Genomic DNA, 26,975 nt, shown 5'->3' on the forward strand with positions numbered 1-26,975 from the left:
ATAATAATAAAAAAAATACTACGACAGGTCCCGCCCGCGTGTCCCCCTGTTGGTAGAATTGTCATAAACTCCGGTCATTAACTCTAGTCGCTCGCCTGGGGATTGGCCGGGCAGCCTGTCAGTAAGCGAGAGCCCGTTGCAGACTCAAGTGCCAGAGAGAGAGCGACATACAAGGACTGAAGACAGGAAAGGCGAGAGCAAGAGACAGCGATGGAGGAGGAGATGCAGCAGGCAGAGGAGGCATCCTGCGTGCCCAAAATTTGCAGGCAGAGAAGCCCCTACAGCGCTCTCAAAACATTCCCCAGCAAGAGGCCAGTTGGCAAGAGGTACGACAGACCGACCATGGTGGAGATCCCGCAGATGGGTGCCGGGGGAGGGCACCACCAGCATCATCCAAACCACCAGCATCAACAACAACATCACCAGCCCTCCATCATCAGCAGTAGTGAAAATATCCATCATCATCAGCGTTTCCCCTACGAGAACTGGCCCAGCAGCAGAGCGGCAACATCCACCTCGTCTTCAGCATCCCTCAGCACTCAGCAAAGGATCACCGGCGCCGCCGCGGGTCATCTCACCTCCAGGTACACTGCCAGCCATGGGCGAGGGACCGCCGACTCAAACCTGGGGTTCAGCGCAGGTATTTACTTCGCCCTCTCACTCTCTGTCTCTCTTTTTAAATATTTGATCAAAGTTTTTATTTATTTATTTATTTATTATTTATTTGGCAGTCTGTACATGTTTTAAGACGATATTAAGAATGCATACCGTTTGTACGTTTTTTCTAAAAGCCTTTTTTCTTTTTTTCAGTACAAACTTTGTGTTCTGCGATAGAAATTTTAGTTTAAATGCACTTGATGTTCTTTTGTAATGACTTCTGCTTTGGCTTAATGTAAAAACGTGTTTTTTTTTTTTTAAAGTAATTACGTTTTGGCTTGTGTGTTTGAATTGTTATTATTTGTACTCTTTATATTATTTTTAATAACTATTTGCCACTGAAACTTAAAAACCTCTGCTGTTGTAATCCTGTACTGTATATAATCAGAAGTCAGGTGGTTGGAAACCTAAGATTTAAATGTACTGTACGATATGAAGCAAAATAGCCCAGGCAGTGTTGTTAATTGTATCCCAGGTTTTCAGTCTATGTTGAAAAACTCAAGCATTTGAATATGTTAATTTGAGAACACTATCGACTGCATACAGTAATATGTCAGAATGACAGAGTTCTTAGTGACAGCGGCAGATGCATGCTTACAGATGAGAGTCCTCTTACGTCTTAGAGAACCCACAAGCATGCAGTGCATTCCACTTCAACCTTACAAAACATTGTAAAGATAAGTGGCACCTTATTTATCAGTGTCAATAAGGAGAGGCTCATGTGCTCACTGGGTTAGTGAGGTACTGATACTTCCACCAGTAATACATCCTTAAGGATTACACATAATGGCAAAATAATAAATGTTTGTTTTTTGTTTTGTTTTTTAACATGAATTGTATGTCCTTTGCATTTCACTTTATATGATATCATTGCAGTGTGTTTTTAGACATAATGTTTGGGTGCCTAAACTTGGCTGAGTCCATCTGCAATCCTGCACTCTGACCTTGAGAACATTGATGCGATATCTCACATCTTCAGGTTTAGAATTGTTGTCTTGCATCATTCACAGCCGATCAGATTTTTGTCAGCCCATGCAATTGAACATTGTTAAGAATAATCATCCCATCAGGAATGGGCCAGTGTCATATGTACCTTCTGGACTACCAGCAGTGTTATCAGTTGGGGTCTACCTAAATCGCGATTTCACGGAACGAATCGTGAAATTCACCTCTTTTAGGGGCCATACCGGACAAGTACGGAGAGGAAAAAAAAAAAAAAGTGTTTAAATGAACAATGCAAGCGACGTAAAACTACGTATCTCCTTATGCAGATAGGTGTTTTTAAATTCCTTCGCCGTCCTGTGTGCATTGCACTCAGGCAAAAAAACAAACAAAAAAAATTTAAAATACGAAATGGACGACAAAGCAAAAAAAAGCAAAGTATATTTCGGGTGATGATCGTGTCAAGATATTTCCCAAAGAAACTGTGCATGCAGATGGAGGTAATTGTTTTGCACATCTTGTAATAGGCCTATGTCTTTGCAGAAAATACAATCAATCTCTATTTAGCTTCAGAATCACACATTAAATGAAAGGCTACAAGTACTACAGAGGCTGCTGAACAAAGTGTAAAATAAACAGCTTTCAGAAAAAAAACTGGAAAGTCAGCGCAGACAAAAAGTATTCCTGTCTTTTGTATCCAAGTTACATCAGTACTACAATCTAGCACAGCCTCCTCGCTTCAAACAACCTGCTGCTTACTTTTTAAACGCAGTTAGAATTTTAGACCCGAATAGGCACGTTTTCTGTGACTCAGTACTAATAAAATAAATTATTTGATGAGACAAATAACATGACAACGAACATGCTGCATTATGGCCTTTATTAAAGTATGCCAGATGCCCTTGGGTAACCGAGTTTTGGGACTGTTTCTAATCGATTCCCACATCCATATAACTTGGCAAAGCTTTGCCTTACACTTCCAACCAATTCAGTGGATGAAGAACATGCAGTCTCAATGTACGGGCAAGTCCACACACCAGACAGAATGTCGGCTGCAACTGCTGGGGGATGCTGCATGTTTGCCTTTAACAAATGACAGCACTCTGTTTTAGTAAGGAAGCAAGTACCACTATTTTTAGGCTTTTATAGTGTTCTGAAATATTGTCTACTTAGGTTTATTTAATGTTTAAACAGGTCCACGAAATCCTAATTTTATTCCGTAACCTACCCGCGATGAGATGAGATGAGATCTTAAGCAAACCAAAACTAGAAAAAAATATTGGCCATTCATACTGTACCTCCATTATTTTATTTACTGTAATTGGTTCAAAAACATACTGTATACATAAGAGCACAATAATGGAATGATCATAGCAACACATGCTGAGTTACATCTTAACAACCATTCATAAAAACTTGTTTAAATAATTCATGAGTTAAAGCTTTGTGAATGGGCTTGTAAATAACAAGCAAGGTTTATTATTTTTTGTTCTATTTTTTTAAATGCCGCTGTCCGCATTTACAAGGCAGGAAAAGTCAACTTAACTTTCTTTTATTGTCAAAATGATCAGGAGCTAGCAATGCAGGCAGCCGTGCACATGCTCAGGCCAAGGGCAGACTCATTACAACAGTGCAATGAAACTTTCTAAAAACAGGACTAGCTGCATGGAAAGTGAATTTGTCTGAGACTAGGTGTGCACAGGATACACTTGTTGATTCGTCCGCTACGAAATGGTCAGGGAGCATCAGCACTCTCTGAGTAGCACTTATTCTATGGAGAATATTAAATGGTCCCACTGGGGCTCTTACAATCAGATAGTGACTTTAAGGTTAGTTAAATGTTTGTGATAACATTGTGATTAAGGTTAGGATTATATGTAAATGCTTCTTGAACAAATCAACCCTGTGCTGAATCGACATGCATGACATAAGTATCCATTTCAATACGCAGTCATTTGTTTGTACCCATACCGTTTGCTATTGCATTTTGCAGTATAGTGCAAATACAGTGCTGTGCATTTTTACTATGCTTTACCATACTTTTCATTTATTTGCAGAACTGGTCTGTGCTAGGTTTTACTACACCTCACTGTGATTTTACAATGGTATATGATAGTGAACTAAGGGTAACCGTGCTGTGGTATATGATAGTGAACTAAGGGTAACCGTGCTGTATTTTGACTGCAGTTGCTTGACAGGGAATGTGCAGATTTTTTTATTATTTATTATTTAGCAGGTGCCTTTATCTAAGGTGACTTACAGAGACTAGGGTGTGTGAACTATGCATCAGCTGCAGAGTCACTTACAATTACGTCTCACCCGAAAGACGGAGCACAAGGGTGTTAAGTGACTTGCTCAGGGTCACACAATGAGTCAGTGGCTGAGGTGGGATTTGAACCGGGGACCTCCTGGTTACAAGCCCTTTTCTTTAACCACTGGACCACAGCCTTTTATTCAGAGCTACAGATCTGCAGTGTCATTTCCTCCACTATGCAGGTGGCAGTGATGTTGCTTTTCACACAAAGACATAAAACTGTGCAGACAGTGTATTGCCTGTGAAGATGAACTTTTAGGACAAAATAATATACATACTGTAGAGGAAGAAGACTGTGCTGAATGTATGCATGCCCTGGCTTAATGCAGGCTGAACATGTTCAAACACAGGCCATAACACTGATAAGGAAACTTTCTGTGAGTTTTTAATAAAGCCTAGCCTGTCCGCTGATCTACAAAACAACCCTACAGCAGACAGCTTCTTATTGCTTTTGAACAGCAAAACAACATAATAACCAGAGTAAAACCTATATTCAATCTGCAGGATCGAGTTGCAACTTGGCACCATTTATCCCGATACTATAAAAAAAACAACAGCGAAATAATAGGCCCTACAGTATTCACAAAAGAGATAAGGAAATTGTTATCTGGAAATGTGCAGGTGTGTGTTTTTATTTTATTTTTTATTTTTTATTTTTTTTGGGGTGGGCGGGGTGGGGGCAATTTGTGTCTCACTCCTGTGCTAAGAAAAAAAAACAAAAAACAATTATGATTTCTAAGACAAATAGACAGAACACCTGCAAATTCTGTGATACAAATTCTAATCTCTTGTGCTAAGGCCCCCATAGTCTGCCACTCAGCATATGGAAGGGTTCGCATGTTTATTAGCTGTTGAACTGAGCAGAAAAAAAATCTAAAGGAGAAACACCTTTTGAGCCACTATGAAGCAATGTTTTGTTTTCTTTTCTTTATATTCTGCAGTTTGCAACTAGCCATGTATTAGCTCATACAGTTTCATATTTCCAGGGCTGTAGCTTCATTTTCATTCATTATCCTACTAGAAGAGCAGTCTGTGTCTTCATAACCCATTTATCAGGTATATCTGTCTGGTGTTACAGTAGTTGAATTCATTGCCATTGCTAGAATGTCATGTAAAACTGTATATTTGTAAATATAGAACCACTGTTTGTTTTTTTGTTATTTAACGGTTTGAAAATCCACTTTCTTACTTATTACTAATTCAGCTACATTTAACATTGGTCTTTATTTTCTTGTGTTGAAGAGATCTTTGGGTCGATCGAGGTTTTTTTTAAATCAAATCTGTATCAGTAAAAACAAGCTCATATTTTGAATGTGCCCTTTGAGGTCAAACTAAAAGTAACTCAAATGTTCTGGCTAATGCTTTCATCAGTGTTTTTAAAGTAGTGTATGTCGTAACAACACCGAAGAAGACATTAGCTGAAAAGTTTGTCGGCTTGACTGAAGAATTTGGAGTGTTTAAAGTTATGGGTGAACAGACGCAGTGCAGAAGTCAAGCTTTTGTCTACTTAAAATCTATAGAAACTAAAGAAAAAAAAGATGTCTGTAGTCATTTGTAGAAATCCTATTGTAAAAAAATAATAAGCAGCAGATACAGTATTTATAGAAGTCTATTAAATATGTCGACCATAGAATATAGAAATGTTAACATTAAAATTTGGTATGTTGACCACATAAATCTGTATGACTATTACAAAATATAGAAACAACTAATGATTTACAGAATGGGAGTGGAGATTGCATTTCCCAGTTTTCTTCATTCAGACACCTTACTTAAAAATCTGTAAAAGATTTTAATGAGCCATTAATACCCCTTATACTTTTACCCCATATAGACAATTATCTGTTCAGGGTTACCAAGATATCTGAGTGAGATTGTCTGACAACAAACCCCCCATCTCCAGTTGTATTGTTTTTTCTTTGCTTCCTGTCTATTAAATCCCTTTTGCCTTTGTGGTCCCTAGGTTTTGATTAAGTGTTGTTTTGCAAGTTTATTTAATCAGCATGCTCCACAATTCTGGAATTCCTTACTCGGTGTACATTATTTAGTATGCAAGAGACAGACAATTTTTAATGCGAGGTTAAAGAATGGATTTTTTAAAATTTGCCTTTTGCTTAATTAGCATTGTAGAGCTGCTTTTGGTTTGCAAAGCAACCCGAGGTGCTTGCACACAAACAGCACTTGGTGTGGTGTTAATTACAGCTTACAAAGTTCACATATATCATTACAAAAGAACAAAACAAAAATCAAACGGCAGTAAAACTATCCTGTAACAATATTGTACTTGTCAAAAGACTAGAAATAAAAAGCAGCATTCAAAGCATGGGAAAGCAGATCGTTTGAGATAGAAGCCACGCCTGACCATACAGAAGTAGGATTCAATGAAAGTCAAGGGAGATGTACTTTATAAGATCCCTGATTCTGATTCGTGGACTGTGCGAGGATGGGGCAGCGTGCATTGCTAAGGCCAGGTAGTCAGCCTGTTGCTTGGACAAGGAGATGTCAATTCAACTATATTATTCATGGTAAAACTCATCAAGAGTGACATTAATGTAAGATGATTGTATTTTCATGGCCTTGAACTTTATTGATAAACTGCCTGTTGACCACGCATACTCACGATTTTATCTGAATGGGGCATTTTAACCCCATCCAGGCTGTAAACAATAATTAAACGGCGTGTTTTTACAAAATTAAACAATACGTTTTTGTGGCAGTGCAGGGCCCTGCTTGTAAGTAGTGTTTTGTGGTGTTTTGGTGGTGGTTGGCAGAGGTGGGGTTAATTCCTGTCCCTGCCAAAAACATGTGAGAATGTGGCTGCTCCCTCATTGAACAATTGGTGCTAATTGGGAGCAGCGACATCCTATCAATGGAGAGCACAGGGCTCCATTAGAGAGCGGAGTTGGTGAGTGTTGATTTTGTTGTACTTGTTCCTGTGTTAGTATGTTTTTTTTTTTTTTATCTGGTCAGTGAAGGCTAATGCCCAGACAGAGTGCTTTTATGTTTCATTTATACCTTTTGTTTTGGCCGTTCTGCCTTTTCATTTTGTGTTTGGCGTTTTGTTTATTTAATAAATTAGAGCATAACAGCTCTTTTTGCACTGCATTCCCCTGTGTTCTGTGTACTTCTTTCTGGTCTGGCATTACCACAGAAGCTACACTGTCACAGTTTTAAATAATAATATAACAAATAATATAATACACACGGGTGGGGTGTACCCCGTCACACCTACCCATTCCATTCCAAAGCAGCATTAGTAATATTCAGCTGACACATCCTGTAGGTTGATAGAAACGAACATGTTGTTCAAATAATATGCCAGATGACTGCATTTCTAAGCCGATTGGTAACACTGTCCCTGAGCTTGCATTCTCTCTGTCTTGTTTAGAGTGAGTCTTGGGTACTTGGGAATGGATTTTGTCTATTGGAGAGAGATTTCTGATGGAAGCATTCATACTAACAAAAACAGTGACAGCTGTTGTCTTTCAACAAAACATTTCATTTAAGTGTGGTAAAATAAATACATGCCAATGTCTCTTTTACTGAATATAAGTAATAAGGTTTGTCACAAAACAAAACAAAAAACGTTACGGATTCTACTGCACGAACAACATGTTCATATCCTTTTTGTTATAAACTAAATTAAAAAAATCAATCCTGTTTTTATTTTGCCTTATAAAATGTTTCTAGTGTGTTTGTGTGTCTAAGGAATAGGCTAATTAGAAGCAGTATCTGAAGATCTAATCAGAACCCAGTGATGCTTAGATTATCAATCGAAGAATCAAACAGGACAGCAAGCCTCAGCAAACTGACAAATCAAGTCTATGAAAGATATAAGTAAATACATTAATGTTGAAAAAATGGTTTCAGATGCTAGGGCGGGACTGAATTATATCTGTAGATCTGGTGTTTGTGATGATCAGAGTGCGCGAGATGACTTGACAACAGCAATTGCAGGCATTGTAATTTAACATCCTGGTAAAAATAAATAAAAAATCTAAATCTTCTGTTGTATTTATATGTGATAAAGCACATGGCATTTAAAAGCGTTTACGAAGACTTGGAACAAAATAAAGGGTGATAAAAAAAATCTATCACTGTAATACATGTTCCTAATGATATTTTATGAGCCACTCAGTGAAGCATCTGAGTGAGACTGATATTAAATATTTCTTGGAGTATATATATAATACATATTCATAAATCAGCACATCTGTGCAACCATGGCAACTATAATCCAGTACCCGTGATAACCGACCATGCTTCCATACTGTGTTTTCTACCAAACCTGATAATTAGATGTTTTTTTCTTTGACTAATTAAGAAGCATTAATCTCCTTTAACGCAAGGCGCTCAGGATTTTACAAGTGTTTTCTCATAGGCTTTGGGGTGACCATTAAAAGAGACTGACTCGATTCTTCATTTTGTACAGTTTAGATAAATGTAGTCATTAACCATCCCCAAGCTCGCCGGTGCGTACATACAGAAGTAATTATGACTCAAAAGAGAAGGAAGATGTAAAGGAGCAACTGTTCCCTGGATCGTTTATTTAATAACCTGTGTGTGTCGTTCATATGAGCACGCAATGCTGAAGATATTGGAACATTCATCAAATGTGCTCGCCTGAGCTGTGCTTGGAGTTATCAGCCTCTAATATCAGGTTCTGTCAGAGCAACAGGAAACCGGTGCAGTGGTACGGAGAAACCACAGCTCAGCCTTCGCATTGACTGCGTGCATTGTAATGACATAACTGTTTAGTAACGTGTGCCGCAGTGGAAACTGATTTGCTATTGTACCTCAGCAATGCTAAAAAAAGGGGTCTAATGTGCTTGTGAAATGCATCTGCTGTCCTACTTGCAGTAGAGCCCGCATTTTGCCATGGAAACATTGTTAAAGAACAGTATTGTCCGGGCTTTCCGTTGATTGGACATACGCAACAGGTGCATTAAGCAGATGAAATGAAACATAGCAGTGACTCAGAAGTATTTACAGTTCAGTAATCTTGCATTGTTCTCTTCAACTGTTATCATGTGCATTACAAGCAACAGGTAGTAAGTAGGGTTTGAATACAGGCCTGTATTTTGCATGTATTGTGATGCAACATGTGCATTGAATTGTTAAAATAAAATAATATTTGAAGGGTTTGTAGACAAGTCAATCCTGCAATAACAGCTGTAGTACTGTACAAGCAGCATGATGAGTTTCTCAGCTGTGATAAATCAGTTCTCCATATAATATTGTCTTACAAAATATGGAATTCTTAAAAATATAAAAAGTAATATTTAATATAATTGAACTACAGGTAATGCTTATACAGTACATTATAAACCTCTAGGTTCATGTCATACTATCAGGTTCGTAGTTGAACATTGAATTATTTTTAACAGTGCTACACATTTCAATCAGGCTCAGCGACCAGACCATAACAGAACCCCAAAACAAATGTATTCAAATGTGTAGGGTTGGACGATAATTATATTTTCAAATTATCACTGTAATCACAATTTTCTTTTTAAACTACCACTAATTGCGTCTTTCTACCTGTAATGTTTAGGACATAACGTTAGTAACAAATAGAACATATAAAGAGAGGGGCTCCGTCCTTCGAAGGCCCTACGCATATAAAGGGGGGTTCCGTCTTTGAGGAGACCTGACAAACAGGAGGGGGGCACCGTCTTTGAGGTTACCTGACATACGAAGAGGCTCGCGAACCAGAAAGAAAACAAAGTTAGTAGATGTTAGAACATATAGAGCGAGGTGTTCCGCCTCTTCAGAAGCCCAACATTATAGAAGGGGGGTTCCGTCACTGAGGAGACCCGACAAACAGGAGAGGGGTCACCTTCTTTGAGGAGACCTGACCAACAAGAGGGGTTCCACCGCTTGGGGCCCTCACATAAATAGAGGCATCAGTACCTGAAAGAGAAGAAGACAAGGAATCATGCATGCTAAAGGAGGTGTTTGTCCGGGGGTCCCCTCTGACTCATGGAGAACCCTCCTCTAGCAGGTAAATGAAGTGGCGCTTTACAAAGGGTTGGAGAAAGTGGAATCACTAACCCCCGAGAGAGATTCTAGAGGAGGAGGAAATGAAAAAACGCAGGACAACTATGTGTAGGTGGCTAAGCATTAAATAGAGTATATTTAATTGATGGGAGAAGATGATGAGGTGCAGGGTGGCCTAGCTCCACCCCCCAAACCACACGTAATAGGTTAACATTTAATATTTTTGTCTGTTAGGTATTCACCTGCAGTCTTTTTAAAACAAAGCTTAAACTTTTGTAACTTTTTCTATAGTGTTTCTGTCCTTTTCTTGGAGGTTCCATCCAAACAGAGATATACACACACCAAAACAAACAAAAAAAAGGAGGTGAAACTGAAATAGTACACAACCTAAGAGCAATACATCATAATTCATATCAATATAGAACAATACTTGCTGGTGTGTCAGACATTTATATGTCATGCATTTTAGCGATGAAGACTATTATTTAAAAAATATTACTATTTTCTTTTTTACAGTATTGGGAAATTGTAAAGTTACTTTTTTTTTTTTTCACTCAGTGCATGCAGAGCAAAAGTGTATACATTCTGTTTTGTGGTTGTCCAGAGCATGCATGTAGTTGCTTAAACATGCTTGTTCGTTTTTAATATTGTATTGTTTCCATGGAGGTCTTCACAGATCTCTAGTCATCGCAAATCGACAAGTGGAATTTCAGTTGAGAACTTTCGCAATGCTGGTATTTTAAATGGTGTTCAGTGAGTGGGAGATTGTGCTAGTGGGCTGGGTGAGTTTCCTCTGGTGTGCAATGTTTGCATTAATGAAATCTGTACTGCAGCCTGCATTTGAGCACACAGCTGAAAACAAGTGTGTTTGAGAAAGAGGTTTCAAATGTTGTACATGTGAACAGTACCATTAATCACAAATATGTTATTTATTGTACGTAACATGACAAGTGGCATCTCTCTGCCATTCACTTCAACGGGAATCTCAATGTTATCCTGTGATGAAACATGCTGTTCGCGTAATCAGATGTTATAAAGCGTCCATTGACAGCATAGAAACAACAGCCTGTTGCAGAGACTGATTCAATTGAAGACAAACTCCTAGCAGGATCAATGTTCTTGTCATGTAATTACAGCTATAACTAGAGGACATACTATAAAGTGCACTTGGAAACAAAAGCCATCCTTTCTTGTAAACACTGCATGCAGATTTTTTTGATTGCACTCGTGAGTCCTTTGTTTTCACTTGATTAAGCCAAAGGGACACTATTCTACACTGTGTAGAAATAGTATGTTAATGGAGAAACCAATACACAGATGATATTTCCTGAGTTTTTTTAAGTGTCCACATAATTTGCACCAACATTTTTTTTTCAATATAATAAAATAAACGGTATTCTTAAATATGTATACATAGGGTTGCATTAGTGATATTGACCATTGCCCTCATCATTTTTGTTCTGAATGTGTTATTTTTGGCTCGAATGTTTTTCTGTTTTATTTGTGCAAATAAAACGCATTGTAAGTAGAGAGAAGCAAGACTCACTTCATACATTACTATTAAACTGTATCAAATGAAAGCCTTTATAGAGATAAAGACCACTAAAAACACAACTTGGAAGTTAAACATAACTCACTGTTACACACCGCTGCATTTTAACATGAACACTCTAATGCTTCAGCATCGGTACCAAGACGGCTTTATTTAATTGTGAAATTTCTAATATTGGACTGTAATGCCAACACGACATTATGTAAAACATTATTAAAACAGGCCATAATAGTAAATTGTTAGTTCAAGGACTATAGTATTAATAATTTGGTCGACTTTATGCCGCGCCACTACATATCATGGCATTACTGACAAATTGATCATTAACTACCAGGAATGGACCGATTAACAGTTAATTACTTGCCTATACCACCTATAAAAAAATTAAAAATTAAAAATCACCCTGGAAAAAAAAAAGATAAGGAGAATCTCCCTCACAATATCCCACACCGGCTCCACTTTCATTCTGGTTTTTTGTTGCCTGCAAAGAAGCTAGTCACGTGACTTTTTACATCACTTTCATTGGCTGATTTATTCCATGATGTAATGTTGCTTCTACAAAATCAACAGTCCTTTGATACAGTTGCTTGCAACAAAGTTGCCTGAAACTTGTAGCTTGCACGTCACTTTCTCCAAAAAAAACATTTTTCTAGCAACATGTAGACTAGTGTCCCCTCGGCTTTCTACACTACAGGTATTCTTCTTGAAGAGAAAGGACACCTTACTTTCAGTGAATACATATAAACTGTGTATCAAAGAAGAGGCAGTGCATATAAACTGTGTATCAAAGAAGAGGCAGTGCATATAAACTGTGTATCAAAGAAGAGGCAGTGCATATAAACTGTGTATCAAAGAAGAGGCAGTGCATATAAACTGTGTATCAAAGAAGAGGCAGTGCATATAAACTGTGTATCAAAGAAGAGGCAGTGCATATAAACTGTGTATCAAAGAAGAGGCAGCGCATATAAACTGTGTATCAAAGAAGAGGCAGTGCATATAAACTGTGTATCAAAGAAGAGGCAGTGCATATAAACTGTGTATCAAAGAAGAGGCAGTGCATATAAACTGTGTATCAAAGAAGAGGCAGCGCATATAAACTGTGTATCAAAGAAGAGGCAGCGCATATAAACTGTATCAAAGAAGAGGCAGTGCATATAAACTGTGTATCAAAGAAGAGGCAGTGCTTTTAGTTGAAATACGTAACACCCCGTACAGGTGCCAGTTAGAGTAACATCCGTATTGACTTTGTAGTCCACAGCAGGGGATACTGCATCAGTCGGGTCAGTCAGCCCTGCTTGTTCAAATGCCAAAGTGAGGTAACTGCTGCTTTGTGAAAACGAGAGACCCTGAATGTAAAACTCCCTCGCACAGCAGATCAGCTACAAAGAACAAAGGTATTACTTTATGACCTTGCACACTGTAAAAGAGGCTATCGATTGCACCGAAATTGCACTGAAAGCCCCCAAGAAGAATGGGCATTTCTTTTGAAATGGGAAACAATTTAATCTTGAAGGTACAGTTTAAAAAGCTGGCCTACGTACTGCACTGTAGGATGTAAAAATATTTTTAATATGGGTTCTGTAATATTAAAAGGAACTGAAATGTATTCAAAATATGCAACCAAAAGTGGATGATGTGTGAAGTTTTTTTTTTTTTATTATACAAAGTGAAAAGGATGTTTGCATTGATGTTGTTCTAAAAGTGTTACATTTGATAAAACAAAACTCATTATTTTTATAACTTTAGTTTTTTGGTACTTCTTTAAAGCCATGATGCTGGCAATATAAAATGAATCCCAGCCTTACTGATAAAACATTGCTTAGATATAAATGAGATAGGTGCACACTGAGACATTTTAGTTCTGACAAGATTTTAAGAGCCTTTAAAGTTATAAGAACATGAACACATGTCAGTAAAAACACTTTGGGAAATAGAAGTGAAAGCTAGATGGAAATGCCCCAAGAAATGCTGGAAATATTTTGTTGATGCATTCTGACTGAACAGAAAATTTAAAAAGTGCAAATGTAGCCAAAAAGCTGCAGTACAGATATTATAACATGTAGAGAAAGGTTCAGCTCAATAAAGATGGATATAACATTTCAACACGAAATAATTGGCACTATCAACATTCCCACTTGTGTCGTGTATCTTTTTATTTCTATTTCTAACTTGGCTAGAGTCACTAGAAGCACTTCAGATTGCATGAACTGTATTAAGATGGCTTTTTTTAATCACTAGTCTTATAGCAAAACCTGTTAATGCATAACGGAAACAACAATACTACGCCCTCTTTCACTTTGAAGTATAATTTCAGATCCATGTACAAACTCGAGGTGGTGCTGTGTGGCAGCCAGAAGATAAGAACACAGTGTGCTTCACTTGTGGTAGATGGATGGTTTGGTTGGGTGGGTTTAAGGTTGCAAATAGCATTCGGTTGCCAGAATAGCATTCGACAGCTATAAACCTCAGCAGCTTTACACCAGCTACTGGGGCAGACATCTGGTTAATACAAGGGGCTGGGGCCAGAGCTAATTTCCTCCCACAGCACTGACTTACAATTGAAACCTTGCTAACACAGGCACCCAAAATAGTTCTTGTGGTCTCCATTTAATCAAGGGGTTGATACAGTACTTATGAGATTGTATGCATGTGTTTGCTTTAGGGTACCATACACACTAGCCTGTACCATATCTTCTAGAACAGTAATCAGGATACACTGTGTGGGAACTGGTAAGAGATCTCTCAGCTTGCAGCTAGAACACATGCTGGACCCCTCATGAACGCAAGCATTGCAGAATGTGTCCTTTTGCACATAGAGCATGGGTTACATTGAGCAGCCTGTGTGTGTGCATTGCATTTCAGTTAATGAACATACTTAACTGGCTACTCTAAATCTTCCCCCTTCTACTTAGTTTTTTATTGTACTGTGTATGTGCCTTTAGTTGACATCTCTGAGGAACTGTAATATTTATTGATGTTTTGTATCTACTTATAGCCCCTGGCGTGGATAAAACATGGATTGTGATATTTTTGGTAACAGTTTGTCTACCATACAGCAGGCAGATAGACAGCTGTCTCTGTTTTATAGGTTGCAGTTAGTTATATCATTTTTTTATACATAGAGCAAAAGTTGAATTGAATCGCCTTTGTATGTGCAAATAAGTGCATTGCATTACAATGAGTGAACACACTTAACTGGCTACAGCCTCCCCCCTGGTGTGATACTTCTGGTGCAGTCCACCTGCTGGAATATAGGGATTCTATTAATAATGTGGAGTCATGCATATAATAGTGTATGTCATGCATATTTCAAAGTGTATTTAAATAATTGTATCATGTAACCCAATATATATTGTAGAACCCAAAACTGTTAAATATCGCAAAGTCCAACATTTTCTATGTGTGCCTGTTTTGTCTCTCTCAAGGGCCATTTTGATATTTCAGTTCAAGTTTTATACAATAATTCTACAGCTATGGCCAAATGTTTAGCATCATGTAATCAAAGAAACTACAACATTATATCAGTCTACCGGAAGCCATAATAGTAGTACAGTATGCGTTATGTTATTTTGTTATATGTTAGATTTTGAAGTATATTATAAACTACAAAGCGGTATGTAATTCAATATGTTAACGTAACATTATTCAGTTTCATTCGACTTTATGTAGCAAAATTAGTTAAATATATAGGGTGATGCAAAACTTTTGGCCATAGCTGTATATTAATAATGTTATAACCTGTGTGTGAGTTACAATAGGGGCCGTGTTTGTATTGAAATGACTGATATCGACCAAAGGCTATGTCGTTTCTGCCCCCACAGTGACAATTGTTTTCCATGCAATGGTGCAGCATGTGCTCAATCATACATAAAACAAAACAAAAAAACAATTTGACCTATTGACGGTCAATAGTGCTGCGACACGCGTCCTTCATACAGCAAATAATAAAGATTCACACCTTTATAGCTGTCTGTGCCTGACGTATCGCATTCATCTATGACAGAAGTATGAACCAGGCTTAAGCTGCTGAGGGTATATTATGAGATTTCAGTAGTTAAAAGAGAGAGAGGTTTATATGGGGGTACAATTACATAAAAAGGGAGGGACAAAATAATCATGCTTTTAAAAAAAGAAAAAAGAACCCTATTTCTGACATTGTTTTGTCGTCAGAGTTGTTTTGTGTGGCATTAATGATCGTGCTTTATGCAATAGGGGAATTGAAAGTACAGTTAAATGTATTTTACTGTAATTACTGAATTTATAACTTCTCAATATGTCTAGCAAAAATACAGTTTCTAAAACCAAGGTGAAAAAAATATATATCACAGATCGTGTGACTGTGAACTACTGTACTAGCACTGTTTACCACTTGTGTGGGACTGCAAACCTTGCATGCTTTAATGTTGACTGATGACTCTGAAGTATTGTCATTTAATACGGATGGTAACTGACTGAATCGAGCAAGCATGTTTGTTTATTGATATTTTGTTTTCTACTTTGTCTTGCAGAGAATCGCATGATTTTAGATGCCTTTGCCCAGCAGTGCAGTCGAGTGCTAAGTCTCCTCAATAACAAAGGAAAGTTCCTGGACCCCAAACCACCCCAGTCAGTAATGTCCCACATAAAACAAGAAGAAACATGTTACGGAGAAAGGTCAGGTGAGTGTCAGCTGGCAAAGGGAGCTCACGGGGAACCTCAGACTTCAGACAGTCTGGACATGGAGCTGCAATACGCACAGAAGAAGAACCAGACCTCCGCCTTCCTCCGCGTCTTCACTGAATCTCTCCAGAGCTACCTGATCGCTGGGAGCCGGCCCTCTCAGAGTACTGCAGCTTTAAATGACTACAGTCACCACGGCAACGACTTGGATCCCTTAGCCACCTCCCCAGCCCACACTCTGGAGGGGTGGGCATCACCAGCCACCTCGGAATCTCATGGCCACCCGTCTTCCACGCTCCCAGAGGAAGAGGAGGAAGAGGAGGAGGGGTGCTGCCCCAGGTGTGTGGAGCTGGAACAAGAGGTCCTGTCACTTCAGCAGGAAAACGAGGACCTCAGAAGAAAAGTGGATAGTGTGCCAGGTATATTAACATATCATTGCTACAAGGCTCTTCATAACTACTATAACTGCAAATATCTATTTGGCGTATTGATTTGGACCAATCAGAATACATAAAATACTATGTGTTCTAAATAAATGTAAATGAACTACGCATTTTCTACATAGGGGCTGGTCATTTTACAGCAGTACCCACGCAGGGGTTGGTCATTTTACTGTAGTACCCACGTAGGGGCTGGTCATCGGGATAACATTACTTCCGATAACTTCCTTGATTTTGCACTAAGCTTCACCTGGCTTTTATCTTGCACTCCTAGCCTCCTAAAGGCATCTCAGATTGCATGTGGCTAGTGGCGCTTACGTTTTTTCGATATAAATTTATATTTTTAACCTGTACGTGCAAAAGTAGCATGTCAAACTTCTAGTCTTCCAAAGATTTTTTTTTTTTCAAACAATAATCCATTTAGGGTATTCGTTCTTGCATTTCTTGATAGCTGTACCAATTTTAACTGGGCACCACCAGTTTCACAAAAGAGAAACGATTTGTTATCTCTAAATGTGTAGGCATTTTGTAGTCTATATATAGAATAGTTTATTTTTTTATAGCTGTCACAATTATAGGGGCATCACCAGTTTAAAAAAAAAACACAAAAGATTTGTTTTCTCAAAATCTGCAGGTGTTTTGGAGTCTAGAAATAGTTTACTGTTATGGAAGGATACCAATACCTGTGAATCTTCGGGTAAGAACAGCCTTATCTGTTTTTTGACAAGCAGCCCCCATTCTTTTACTTTCAAGGTTAGAAGTGTGTGTTGAATTGCACCAGTCTGGTATCTGTGTCTGCAGCAGAGTGTGATCAGAGAGATAATCCTGGTGCGAGGTGAGGCGAGCCAGCATATATGTGTGTCTATTGTAGGGTTATTTTAATATTCATCTATCCTCTCTATGCTCTTTTTTACTCATCCTTTTCTGTGTCCCAATAATAAAACAATATGTGAATATAGACATTATATAGTCTGAGAAATAAAGAAATGTAGAAAGAAAGGTATTTTGTAGATGTTTTTATATAGGCTACTTAGAACTGAAAAAACAAATATTAAATGGAAAGATGATCTTTTAAAACATGATTTTATTTCAAAATGGAAATCAGTTTGCCTCCTCCATTTTCAAAAAATAAAAGTCTGTTGAAAGAGCGTGAGCTCATAGTGCTGTTTTTATTTCAGAGCCCTGTCAGAATGTCCTAGACTATTTCAAAAGAGTGCTTCAGCAACACAACCAGTTTGTGCAACTGCAACCCGAGGAACATCTTACAGAGGTACAGTGCTTACTTACAGAGGTACAGTACATTGTTTACTTACAGAGGTACAGCACAGTGCTTACTTACAGAGGTTCAGTACAGTGCTTACTTACAGAGGTTCAGTGCAGTGCTTACTTACAGAGGTTCAGTGCAGTGCTTACTTACAGAGGTACAGCACAGTGCTTACTTACAGAGGTTCAGTGCAGTGCTTACTTACAGAGGTACAGTACAGTGCTTACTTACAGAGGTACAGCACAATGCTTACTTACAGAGGTACAGTACAGTGCTTACTTACAGAGGTTCCGTGCAGTGTTTACTTACAGAGGTTCAGTGCAGTGCTAACTTACAGAGGTTCTGTGCAGTGCTTACTTACAGAGGTACAGTGCTTACTTACAAAGGTTCAGTACAGTGCTTTCTTACAGAGGTTCAGTACAGTGCTTACTTACAGAGGTACAGTACATTGTTTACTTACAGAGGTTCAGTGCAGTGCTTACTTACAGATGTTCAGTACAGTGCTTACTTACAGAGGTTCAGTGCAGTGCTTACTTAGAGGTTCAGTGCAGTGCCTACTTACAGAGGTTCAGTACAGTGCTTACTTACAGAGGTTCAGTGCTTACTTACAGATGTTCAGTGCAGTGCTTACTTACAGAGGTTCAGTGCTTACTTACAGATGTTCAGTGCAGTGTTTACTTACAGAGATTCAGTGCAGTGCTTACTTACAGATGTTAACTACAGTGCTTACTTACAGAGGTTCAGTGCAGTGCTTACTTACAGAGGTTCAGTGCAGTGCTTACTTACAGAGGTTCAGTACAGTGCTTACTTACAGAGGTTCAGTGCAGTGCTTACTTACAGAGGTTCAGTGCTTACTTACAGATGTTCAGTGCAGTGTTTACTTACAGTGGTTCAGTGCAGTGCTTACCTACAGAGGTTCAGTGCAGTGCTTACTTACAGATGTTCAGTGCAGTGCTTACTTACAGATGTTCAGTACAGTGCTTACTTACAGAGGTTCAGTGCAGTGCTTACTTACAGAGGTTCAGTGCTTACTTACAGATGTTCAGTGCAGTGTTTACTTACAGTGGTTCAGTGCAGTGCTTACCTACAGAGGTTCAGTGCAGTGCTTACTTACAGATGTTCAGTGCAGTGCTTACTTACAGATGTTCAGTACAGTGCTTACTTACAGAGGTTCAGTACATTGTTTACTTACAGAGGTTCAGTGCAGTGCTTACTTACAGATGTTCAGTACAGTGCTTACTTACAGAGGTACAGTACAGTGCTTACTTACAGAGGTTCCGTGCAGTGTTTACTTACAGAGGTTCAGTGCAGTGCTAACTTACAGAGGTTCCGTGCAGTGCTTACTTACAGAGGTACAGTGCTTACTTACAAAGGTTCAGTACAGTGCTTTCTTACAGAGGTTCAGTACAGTGCTTACTTACAGAGGTACAGTACATTGTTTACTTACAGAGGTTCAGTGCAGTGCTTACTTACAGATGTTCAGTACAGTGCTTACTTACAGAGGTTCAGTGCAGTGCTTACTTAGAGGTTCAGTGCAGTGCCTACTTACAGAGGTTCAGTACAGTGCTTACTTACAGAGGTTCAGTGCAGTGCTTACTTACAGAGGTTCAGTGCTTACTTACAGATGTTCAGTGCAGTGTTTACTTACAGAGATTCAGTGCAGTGCTTACTTACAGATGTTCAGTGCAGTGCTTACTTACAGATGTTCAGTGCAGTGCTTACTTACAGAGGTTCAGTACATTGTTTACTTACAGAGGTTCAGTACAGTGCTTACTAACATAGGTTCAGTGCGGTGCTTACTTAGAGGTTCAGTGCAGTGCCTACTTACAGAGGTTCAGTGCAGTGCTTACTTACAGATGTTCAGTACAGTGCTTACTTACAGTGGTTCAGTGCAGTGCTTACCTACAGAGGTTCAGTGCAGTGCTTACTTACAGATGTTCAGTGCAGTGCTTACTTACAGATGTTCAGTACAGTGCTTACTTACAGAGGTTCAGTACATTGTTTACTTACAGAGGTTCAGTACAGTGCTTACTAACATAGGTTCAGTGCGGTGCTTACTTAGAGGTTCAGTGCAGTGCTTACTTACAGAGGTTCAGTGCAGTGCTTACTTACAGATGTTCAGTACAGTGCTTACTTACAGTGGTTCAGTGCAGTGCTTACTTACAGATGTTCAGTACAGTGCTTACTTACAGAGGTACAGTGCATTGCTAGCTTACAGATGCCGACTCTCCCTGGTGTGAAAGTAAGGGGGCTTCAGGCCTTCATCTCATATCAGCATCAGTCTGCACCATGACAGCTCCCATTGTGCTCACACATCAGAAGTACCCGTCTGTATGAATCTAATTCGGGCGATGAATACTATGTGGTGTAGCTACTTTTGCCTGCCTGTCAACCTCAGCGCCTGCCTGTTTGTTTTTGTACAACAGTATACTGGTGTGTTCATGCAGTGTGTGTAAGTTAATCTGGTATCAGCAGCCATTACCTTATATGAAAACCAGTGCACATACAGAGAGTAATACATGCACAGTAAATTAAAGATTATAGTCAAAGGCAATTCAAAATTTATATAGGAAGCTTGGATTGATGCACTGAATAGAATGCATCTCAGCTGAAACTGTTACATGGATAGAATCAGTGTTCCATAAAGTACAGTATCTAGTATGACTTATGTTAAGTATTACTAATATTTAAATACTGCATTTCATTTAACTGGCACACATGTAACACTCTACGTGGTGATTACGATAACTGCCTTGACTTTGTATCAATCTTCGCCCATCTTTAATTGCATTATTCAATTCTAGTCTCCTATATACTTTTCATACTGTATTTGACTACATTCTTTCACTTACAGTGTGCTTATTACCCTCTCTATAAGCATGCACTGGTTTTCATGGGAGGTAATGGCTGCGGATACCACAATACACTATTCTAGTTTACCTTTTTATTTGTATTTTAATTTATTTACTTATTTTTTTTATTGGTTGTGCTGTTAGCAGACTTTGATGAGGTTTAATCATATCGGTTATTTCTTAACAGTCCTTGTTTTCATTTTAAGGGAAGTAAGCAGTTGCTAGGCAACTATCCCGTTTACATCACCAACAAGCAGTGGGATGAGGCGGTGAACTCTTCCAAGAAAGACGGCCGCAGGCTGCTGCGCTACCTGATCCGGTTTGTGTTCACTACCGACGAACTGAAGTATTCGTGCGGACTTGGAAAGAGGAAGAGATCTGTACAGCTAGGAGAGCCGGGCCCAGAAAGACGGCCACTTAATCCAGTTAAAGTCACCTGCCTCAGAGGTATGACAGGGTCACAGTTTCAAGCAGCCTCATGCAACTCAACACTTGATTAACCTAAAAACACATTAACAAATGCTCAGTGAGAACAAGTGCTGATGGGTAACAATATCAACTGCCTGCTGGGGCTGCTACTGTAAACCAACAAAACGATGCAAGAAAATTCCTTTAATTTCTAATAAAAGTGAATTGAATACTGTCTCCAGTTAAATCTTTAAAAGAAAGCTACTACAAGACCTCTAACCTTTGCCCAATGTAACTTTTTTTTTTTTTTTTTAAACGCTTGAATGAATTGAGTCCGTTGCTGTTTTTTTTTTTAGATCAACTGACCTGACCCTAATATTTTCAGTGTAGGTGTTAAAGCTCTAGACTGTGCCTGGCCATGCAAAGACAAGTCCTGTAGTGTTACTGCGGTTTTACTATGAAATACACAAAGCCGTTATTGTGGGTTTGAATCCTTTTTTTTTTTTAAATGTCTACTGGCTTATGCTGTTTCCTTTTAAAAATGTTGCCTTTTGAGAGGTTTTTTTTTTCCACTGTATGCCCTATTCACAAACTTTTAGGGTAAATTGCAGAGTACCAGTGGTTTAGTACACGTCAAGCAGACTAACTTCAGAACTAGAAAACCCCAGAGAAGTAAGCAGAACAATAATAATAATAATAATAATAATAATAATAATAATAATAATAATAATAATAATAATAATAATAATAATAATAATAATAATACACTGGGAATGTACAGTATGCAGTGGAAGAGCATTTGAAAGTGTAAAATTACAGTGGCACTTGACCATGGTCAATTTTTATAAGGGCTGCAAGGTTTTATTAAAACGCTTAATAGAAATGTATATTACCGAAGTACAACGTTTTCACGTGTAGCTCATATTAAACAGATGTATTTATTCCTCAAAAACACAATTCTTAAAACAGTCCTTAAAAACAATCCTTAAACTTGTCACTGTTCAGTAGTGTAATATGATCTTATACTGTATGCATTCTTAGATTATGTACAGTAGCTGTGTATGTACGGTACTTAACCCCAATACAGATACAAGACTATGTTCTTAAACAGAACAAGCATTTGGAACGTCTGTATGCTGTAAATAGTGTGAATTTTTAGCAGTACATTTTCAAACTGAGGCATGGCTAACTTTACAGAGACACCTGTGAAAAATAATTACTTACAAAATGACTTTTTACTTCTTCCTGTGCAAGCTGCAGTGTTCCTAATGGAGTTATTGTATTTGTATTTGTTTTCTGTCAGAGTTTATTAGAATGCACTGTGCCTCCAATCCAGACTGGTGGATGCCTTCAGAAGAGCAGATCAACAAGGTGTTCAGCGACGCGGTCGGGCACGCTCGGCAGGGCCGGGCAGTGGGGACCTTCCTCAGCAGTGGCAGCAGCAGCAGCATGTACTACGAGAGCTTCGAGAGCCACCTGTCACAGGATGACTTGTTCCTGAAGGGATCCCAAGACGGGTCCGGGGACTAAAACAGGAGGAAGATTCTGCAGCAGTGCAGTGTCACGATTCCTCTCTCCTTTAACAAAACTGAAACAGTCACACAATTATTTGGGCATTCGGCGGCACAATGCACTGTATATTTCATGGAAGAATATGTTCTGGATTAACTTGAATACTGATGCTTCATTAGAAGCTTGTATCTGTCATTTTATTTTTGGTTTTCTATCTGCAACTCTGCCTGTTCTTAGACCCTTTGTGACTGGCCGTTGGTCTTGAAATGGGAGCTAGGGGGGTCCCCAGCTGCTTTCAGGCACTGCACGTTCAGTCCCTCATTTCTTGCTGCCTTGTGGCTTCCGTAGCCTGTGTAGGAAACAGAATTGTTGAGTCCATTCAAGCACAAAACCCAGAAGGGCTAATAGCAGGATCTTGAGTATATAGATCTGTTGAGAGGCCTGTCTAAGTTGGAGACATCAGAGACCGCATCAGTCAGAGCTGGATGAACCACCTGCGATCTTCCTCCCCTCAGTGACATTCATCTGAGTCTGGATGAGGTCCCGGTCTGAGACAGAACCCCAGCAAACATTGTGTGTATGTGGAGCCCAGTCTCTTTCTGTAGACTTCAAGGTGAAGAAAACCAGCCGCAGGATTCAATCAGCTGAACCTTTTCTCCCTAAAACAGTAGCCTACAGAAAATGTCAAACAATCTTACCAAATTGCATACCTGGAAAGTTAACGACTTCCGATCACATTGCCAAGATCCCTCTTTTCGCATGTACAAATGTTCCATGACGAATTTAAGTCATACCAAATCAGTGCAGAACATAACTGAAATCCCTTTTTTTCTGGGGGGAGCTTTTTTCATTATTCAAGACCTAATCTGACTAAGCTTTCCTTTTTCCAAAGAGGCTAGTGTGTTCATGCCCAAATACTTTTGTGACTTGCCAATAGTTCTATTCTTAAATGCTGTCTTCTTCTTTTTTTGCCTCAGTGACCGTTTTGATGGTTTACTTCTTACTGATGTACTGTAACAGCCATTATCAGCTATTAGGTGTGTGTCATAAGTCTTAAACAATATGCAGTCCACCCGATTGATTTATGGTTGAAAGCCATGGATGACCAAATAGAAGTGCTGTATGTAAGTAAGGGTTGCCACCAGAAAGCAGAAACAGTGTGCTTTCAATACTTAATAGGCTTTTCATCCTTTTTTTAAATTAATTTTTTACATAAAACTGTTTTCCCATTTTGAATGTACTGCCTTAGTGCTCAGTTTGTATGTAGTTCTATAGCTGCACTTGACGTTTTACATACCGGTATTGTCTGATTTGTGTTGGGGACACACATGTTCATGATGCATCCCAGGCAGCATATTGTGTTCTGCTCCGTTAGAGGTGCAGTGCGTTGCTGGAGGATTGTGACCTGCTTGAACCTGTCACCCCCAGGTGAATTCTCTCCTCTTGATTCAGTGGGGAAAGGTCATCCTGAAAACAGGGAGTTATCAGAGAAGCACTTTACTGTAAAACACAGCTTGTTTTGTGTCCCTGAGCCTTCCAGTACAAGCTACTTTCAGTTCAGCAGTGCTAAGTGTCAGGTACGCTGTGTCGTCGACACGACGGTCTTAAAGTTTGCAACTTAAATTTGAAAAGATGTATTCAATTATTAGACGACACAGCTGCTTAGTTTTCATTCATTGTTGCCTACATACAAAGCACTTGTTTTAATCTAAGTCTAGAGGATCTCTTCCACATTACCTTGGTTGCCTTTGGTGAGGTGTGCATAGTTTGATTTACTCTATAAGTTGTGTTTCATGAAACATACAGATTTTTGTATAGAAATTAAAAGTTTTAAATTGATTTAATCACAATTCTTCTCCACAAAATTAATTTAAATGATGAAAAAAGTACATCAGTTAAAAGCAGCCAGTTTCAATTTGCAGTAAATTAAATGATCCCATATAGCACTAATTTTAAAAGCCAGGTGACATTTGTATTAAGTGCCAAATGCAAGAATAAACGAAATCAATGCTTTCATCATCAAAATAAAATAGAAAGATTCAAAGATCAAGGGAGATACAAATTCTGTTGAAAGGAATGGAAAAGTGTACTGTGTGTAACGCAATGCATTGGAATGCACATTAAGCTTTGATTGGTGCTTTAAAATTCTGGAATGTCTTCATTAAGAGAAAATGCACATTGCCTATTCCCTGTAGAAAATCAGAATGGTAGATATACATGTGTATGAAAACATTAAATAATGACTCCATAAATATGTAATTAGCTCAGCTAGTATGTAAAAACCACTGATGCTAAAAAATATGCCTTCTAATTGAAGTACAGGTACAACAAAATGCAAATTGATTTAGAGCTAATAATAGATATATACTGTATCATACATGTTCAAATATAGCTTTCCACTGGCCTTTATTTAAGCTAGTCGGTAATACTTGTACTTTCTAGATTAAGCTACATCAGATTCTACTTGAAAGAAGGACCTTAGCGACCTACTGAAAACCATGTCTTATTTCCTAACAAACCAGCTGCTTCTCCTAATGAACTGAAGTGTTTGAAGATCATTCTCTGTGCCTAGAATCAAGATTTGGCAGACATTAAATGAGCCTAGGAAGTATGACATGACATTAAACCAGAAAGAAAAGCATCAGCATTAAAAGCTTCCTTTAACCCTTTGCGGTCGGACCTGGTCCGACATTTGCAATTATTCCTATCCGGTCCATTGTCGGACCTTGTCCGACGACATCAAAAAAACACACAACGGGTTTCTAGTCGTTTTTTCTCCGGAAAAAGCCGAGAACCATTCAGTGGCCGAGTGGGAGCGACAGGAGCCGAGACAAGCAGATTTAAAAAAAAATAATAAAAATAAAAATAAAAGCACATCTCATGATTAGTCATACCTGCCCATGGCATCCCATATGGGTGGTCATAAGGAAACAAGCTGGCTGTTACTGTATCAGCGCACAGAGACTATCATGGACATTTGCAGAGCTTTTTTGAGATGTATAGTAATAAAATGGCTTGGATTGCATTATTGAGGAGTTTGGTGATAAAACGAGTGATCAGGAGATGATCGGTATGTACGACTATTTATTTTTTAGCATATGTGAAAGCGATGGCGAACGAAAGGGTGGGGCGGGGCTGGAGATGCCTAGTGAGTGCTTTGTTGATATGTAGGGCCTTTTAAACCCGTTTGACTGAAAAAAAACACTTTTAAACAGCGCGTCTAAAATTAACTGTGCGTGTGAAAATAAATTGGACCTGACGCGCACTTAATAAATGGACTGCAAAGGGTTAAAGTGGTGTGTTACAGAAAAATATAAGCTTGATGGAATTACTGCATAAGCTCTGTACATATCCAAACATAAGATTCAAAGGGCATATATTAAACTAGACATCTCAAGATGTCTTCCAGACTGCTCAGAACTGACGTGTCTCTAAGGTTCAGAGTCTAAAATAAGAGAGCACACTATTGCATTTCACTTTTAATCCTTCATTCGTCAAACATGCATTATATTTATAATAATATTATAATATTATATGCAGGTCTCCGATCATTCAAAAACACATCTCAAACTATTTGAAATGCCTTTGTGAAATAACTGTCTGTTAGTGAATCTGTTTGTTGCAAAGGTGACTTGCCTTTGAACATCAAGGTAATTTAAAAAAAATGTATTAATGCTTACCAGGTAGAATGAACATAGTGAATATGTAATTAATTGTCCAACTTTAATTTATGTATTTTATATGCTCAAGTGACTGGTCATGTAAACACTGTGAAGCAAATAGTAATCTTATCTATTTTTTTTATTGTGATAGCCATTTTGTACAAGATTTTTTTTTTTTTTTTTTTTTGCTGTTGTCTTATATCAAAAGTTACACAAACTGTATGTCTTATTGAACTGAAAAATTCCTTACATTATGTTTTAAAACTGTTGCATTTCAAGGAAGAACATTAAAAGTGCTTTAAGTCCTGTTCCCAAATGTTTTTGTTTCTCTATAAATGTAAAATTATGGAATGAAAGTGTCACTAGTTTAGCAGAAATCTAAAATTGTCCAACTCTGAACAGCTAGCAATATTTGCATGGAAAATACCTTATGCACATTTAGTGTTAAAAATATATGTATTTCACGTTAAGCACATAGGGATGTATTCATTGATCTGCCACCGTTTAAATAACATAAACCCCTTCTCCACTGGCACATCCGACCCGCGAGAGCTTGGTACGGTACGGGTACGGGTGGTTCTCCACTGGCACATCCGACCCGCGAGAGCTCGGTACGGTACGGGTACGGGTGGTTCTCCACTGGCACATCCGACCCGCGAGAGCTCGGTACGGTACGGGTACGGGTGGTTCTCCACTGGCACATCCGACCCGGG

The 26,975-nt window shown here is 38.6% G+C and overlaps 1 protein-coding gene across 2 annotated transcripts; it reads left to right on the forward strand.

The window, feature by feature from the left end:
* Positions 1-26,566, forward strand: LOC117408720 (BEN domain-containing protein 4-like). 2 transcript variants are annotated; one of them, XM_059006447.1, is made up of 5 exons: positions 1-640; positions 15,974-16,543; positions 17,743-17,855; positions 20,887-21,127; positions 22,392-26,566. In XM_059006447.1, exons 1-5 carry the CDS (start codon positions 211-213, stop codon positions 22,616-22,618), a joined length of 1,581 nt encoding a protein of 526 aa, XP_058862430.1. In that variant the 5' UTR covers positions 1-210; the 3' UTR covers positions 22,619-26,566. The 2 variants fall into 2 exon arrangements, with proteins under 2 accessions (XP_058862430.1, XP_033869867.2); XM_034013976.3 differs by having other exon boundaries at positions 17,743-17,834.
* The last annotated feature ends 409 nt before the right edge of the window (positions 26,567-26,975 follow it).

This window comes from Acipenser ruthenus, chromosome 2 (assembly GCF_902713425.1).
Source record: "Acipenser ruthenus chromosome 2, fAciRut3.2 maternal haplotype, whole genome shotgun sequence".
In the NCBI taxonomy this organism is placed as follows: Eukaryota; Metazoa; Chordata; class Actinopteri; order Acipenseriformes; family Acipenseridae; genus Acipenser; species Acipenser ruthenus.

What these genes read in the sequence shown, in the direction of transcription:
- LOC117408720 (XM_059006447.1), top strand. Translation starts at nt 211, where the DNA reads ATGGAGGAGGAGATGCAGCAGGCAGAGGAGGCATCCTGCGTGCCCAAA. An exon ending in AAACCTGGGGTTCAGCGCAG is followed by an intron (nt 641 to 15,973) that starts GTATTTACTTCG and finishes TTTGTCTTGCAG; the next exon opens with AGAATCGCATGATTTTAGAT. An exon ending in TACAGTGCTTACTTACAGAG is followed by an intron (nt 17,856 to 20,886) that starts GTACAGTACATT and finishes TTTCATTTTAAG; the next exon opens with GGAAGTAAGCAGTTGCTAGG.